We start from the raw sequence: 3617 nt of genomic DNA on the forward strand, positions 1-3617 counted from the left end.
AATTAAAGAAAGAACAGAAGAATAGAAATTGAATAAAGAGAATAAAAGAGAAGAAGAAATTAAAAGCGTTATATAAAACAGAAAGATGAAAAAGAAAAGAAAAAAAAAAAGGGTTTTAGAGAAGAAAGTAAAAAAAAATAAGAAAGAAATAAGAGAGAAAAGAAAGAAGTAAAAGGGTTTTAGATAGTAACTGTAAGATTAATATGTTAAATCCAAACAAACCATCTAACGAACTTAAAGAATTAACAAGAGCACATACTGAAAGTTTTAATTATTTTCTTGAAAAAGGAAAAGAAGATATATTAAAATATATGAAAAAGTATAAAATAATTAAAAAAGATTCAACTGAATTAATGGAATTATCATGTACAGGTATTTCAATAGAAAAACCAACATATAATGGATTACCATTATTTCCATATATGTGTAGAAGTGCAGCATTAACATATTCTGGAAGAATTAAATTGACAATAACAATAAAAGAAAATGATTCAAATAAAACAATTGAAGTTGATGGAGGAGAAATTCCAATTATGGTTGGATCAAGTAAATGTTGGATTGGAAGTGAATATACAACACCAGAAGAACGAATTAATATAAGAGAAGATCCCCATGAAATAGGAGGATATTTTATTATTAATGGAATTGAAAGATATTTAAGAATGATAGTTTATGCTAAACCAAATCATCCATTAGCTGTAACAAGACCAAGTTGGACAAATAAAGGAGCACATTTTACAAAATATGGAATAATTATTAGATGTATGAGAGATGATATTACTACATTAACAAATACATTACACTTTTTAGATAATGGAAAAGTATCACTTAGATTTATATTTAAGAAACAAGAATTTTTTATTCCAGTTGTTTTATTATTAAGAGTATATGGAGGAATGTCAGATAGAGAAATATTTCAATTAATTACAATGAATAATTATGAAAATTCTAATTTAGTTAATGCAGCAGAAATGCTTGTTAGAAGAGAAAATGGAAGTCCATTAAATGGATTAAATTCACCAGAACAAGTATTAACATATATTGGAAGTAAATTTAGACTTATTATGGATGGTACTGAAGGAGTGAATGATACAGAATTAGGAAAAAGAGTTTTAGATGAGTTTTGTTTAGTTCATCTTTCATCATATGCAGAAAAATCAGATTTACTTATTTTTATGTTACAAAAATTATTTGCATTAGTTCATGGAGAAATTGATGAAGAAGGAGTTGATACTCCAATGAGTCAAGGTGTTTTACTTCCAGGACATTTATATCAAACAGTAATAAAAGAAGAAATTCAAAATGTATTATCAAAAGCAAAACTTTTTATTCTTAAAGATTTAAAAGATGTTAAAAAAGGAAGTAAAGTAACAGAAAAAATATATCTTCAAAGAGCATTGAGTAGTGCTGCTAAATCATTTGGTACAAGAATAAAAAGTTTTATTTCTACAGGGAATTTTGAAACAAATACTACTACTGATCTTCAACAAACAAATGGATTTTCTATTACAGCAGAACGTTTAAATCATTCTCGTTTTACAAGTCATTTTGTTTCAGTTCATAGAGGTGCATTTTATACTACTATGAAAACTACTTCAATTAGAAAATTAGTTCCTGAAGCATGGGGATTTATGTGTCCAGTACATACACCAGATGGAGCACCATGTGGATTATTAAATCATTTTGCAGTTTCATGTAGAATTAATGCAAGAAAACATCCATTACCAGATCAACAAATTATTGATTTATGTACTGAACTTGGAATGGTATCAACACAATTTATGAAATTACCATCAATTTATATTCCAGTTTTATTAAATGGAAAAGTTATTGGAAAAGTTTCACCACATGAAATTAATTCATTTGTTCAACAATTAAGATATGAAAGAGCTGTTTATAATCCTAAAATTCCAAATACATTAGAAATTGGATATTGTGATGGATATCTTCAAGATGGATATCATGCATTATATTTAAATGATTTACCAGGACAAATGATTAGACCAGTTATTCATAGGGCAACAGGAAATATAGTTAATATTGGACCATATGAACAAGTTTTCTTAGATATTAAATGTGGAGATTCTATAGAAGGAATGAATAATGCAGAATATGAAGAAATTTCAGCATTAAATTCATTATCATTATTAGCTACATTAACACCATTTTGTCATATGAATCAATCACCAAGAAATATGTATCAATGTCAAATGGCAAAACAAACTATGGGTATTCCAGCACTTTCTAATAAATATAGATCAGATACAAAATTATTATGGTTACATTATCCACAAAGATCAATTTGTCAATGTGCATTAATGGAACCATTTGGATTTAATGAATATCCAACTGGAGCTAATGCAGTTGTTGCTGTTATATCATATACAGGATATGATATGGAAGATGCATTAATTATTAAAAAGTCAGCTATTGAAAGAGGATTTGGTCATGGAAGTCAATATAAAGCATATAAAGTAGATTTTGAAAAAGAAGGAGAAAAGAATGAAATGTTTTCAGGAACAACTAGTTCAGGAGAAGTATTTGATGAACATTTAGATGATGATGGATTACCAAGACCAGGAGAAGTTTTTGAAAATTCTCCAATTTATTCACATATTGATAAAATTACTGGAAAGATTAAAGGTAAAGTATTAATGGGAGAACGTGGATATATTGAAAGTGTTAGAATTGTTGGAGGAGATAATATAGATTCTGGATTACAAAAAGCAGTTGTTCGTGTTAGATATAATAGAACACCTGTTATTGGAGATAAATTCTCATCAAGACATGGACAAAAAGGTACTTTATCAGTTCATTATCAAGAAAAAGATATGCCATTTACTGAAAGTGGAATGACCCCAGATATTATTATTAATCCACATGCATTCCCATCTCGTATGACTATTGCCATGTTAGTTGAAAGTATGGCAAGTAAAGTTGGAGCATTAAAAGGAGAATATCAAGATGCTACACCATTTAAATTTGATGAAGAAAATAATGCAGTTGATTATTTTGGAAAACAATTATTAAAATACGGATATAATTATTATGGAAGTGAACCATTATATTCTGGAATTTATGGTAATGAATTACAATCAGATATTTATATTGGTATTGTTTATTATCAACGATTAGTCCATCAAGTTAAAGATAAATATCAAGTCAGAAGTACTGGACCTATTAGTATTGTTACTCATCAACCAATTAAAGGAAGAAAGAGAGGAGGAGGAATTAGATTTGGTGAGATGGAAAGAGATTCTTTGGTTGCTCATGGTACAGCTATGTTAGTTCATGATAGATTGTTTGAATGTTCTGATAAATGTTATCATTATGTCTGTACAAAATGTGGTAGTATATGTACTATTAAACGTTCTAAAGAATATGATAAAATGGTTTGTCAAAGTTGTGGACCAACTTCTATTGTTAAAAAGATTCAAATTCCTTATGTATTCCGATATTTGGCTGCTGAATTAAGTGCAATGAATGTGAGATTGAATTTAAGAGTTGATAGAAACAGTTATTAATTGAAGTTTGGATTGATTTATTTCTTTCAAATTTCTTTTTTATTCTTCACTTCTTATTTATATCTGTTATTGTATCTTCTTGAACTTCTTTCA

At 27.7% G+C, this 3617-nt stretch overlaps 1 protein-coding gene across 1 annotated transcript; it reads left to right on the forward strand.

Annotated features, from left to right (window-relative positions):
* Nucleotides 1–203: 203 nt before the first annotated feature.
* ENU1_018970 (DNA-directed RNA polymerase, beta subunit domain containing protein) lies at nucleotides 204–3524 on the forward strand (the record flags this gene model as incomplete). Its single annotated transcript, XM_008856940.1, has 1 exon — nucleotides 204–3524. One exon carries the CDS (start codon nucleotides 204–206, stop codon nucleotides 3522–3524), a length of 3321 nt encoding a protein of 1106 aa, XP_008855162.1.
* Between the last annotated feature and the right edge of the window lie 93 nt (nucleotides 3525–3617).

Source organism: Entamoeba nuttalli, assembly GCF_000257125.1.
Source record: "Entamoeba nuttalli P19 unplaced genomic scaffold asmbl_2316, whole genome shotgun sequence".
In the NCBI taxonomy this organism is placed as follows: Eukaryota; Evosea; order Mastigamoebida; family Endamoebidae; genus Entamoeba; species Entamoeba nuttalli.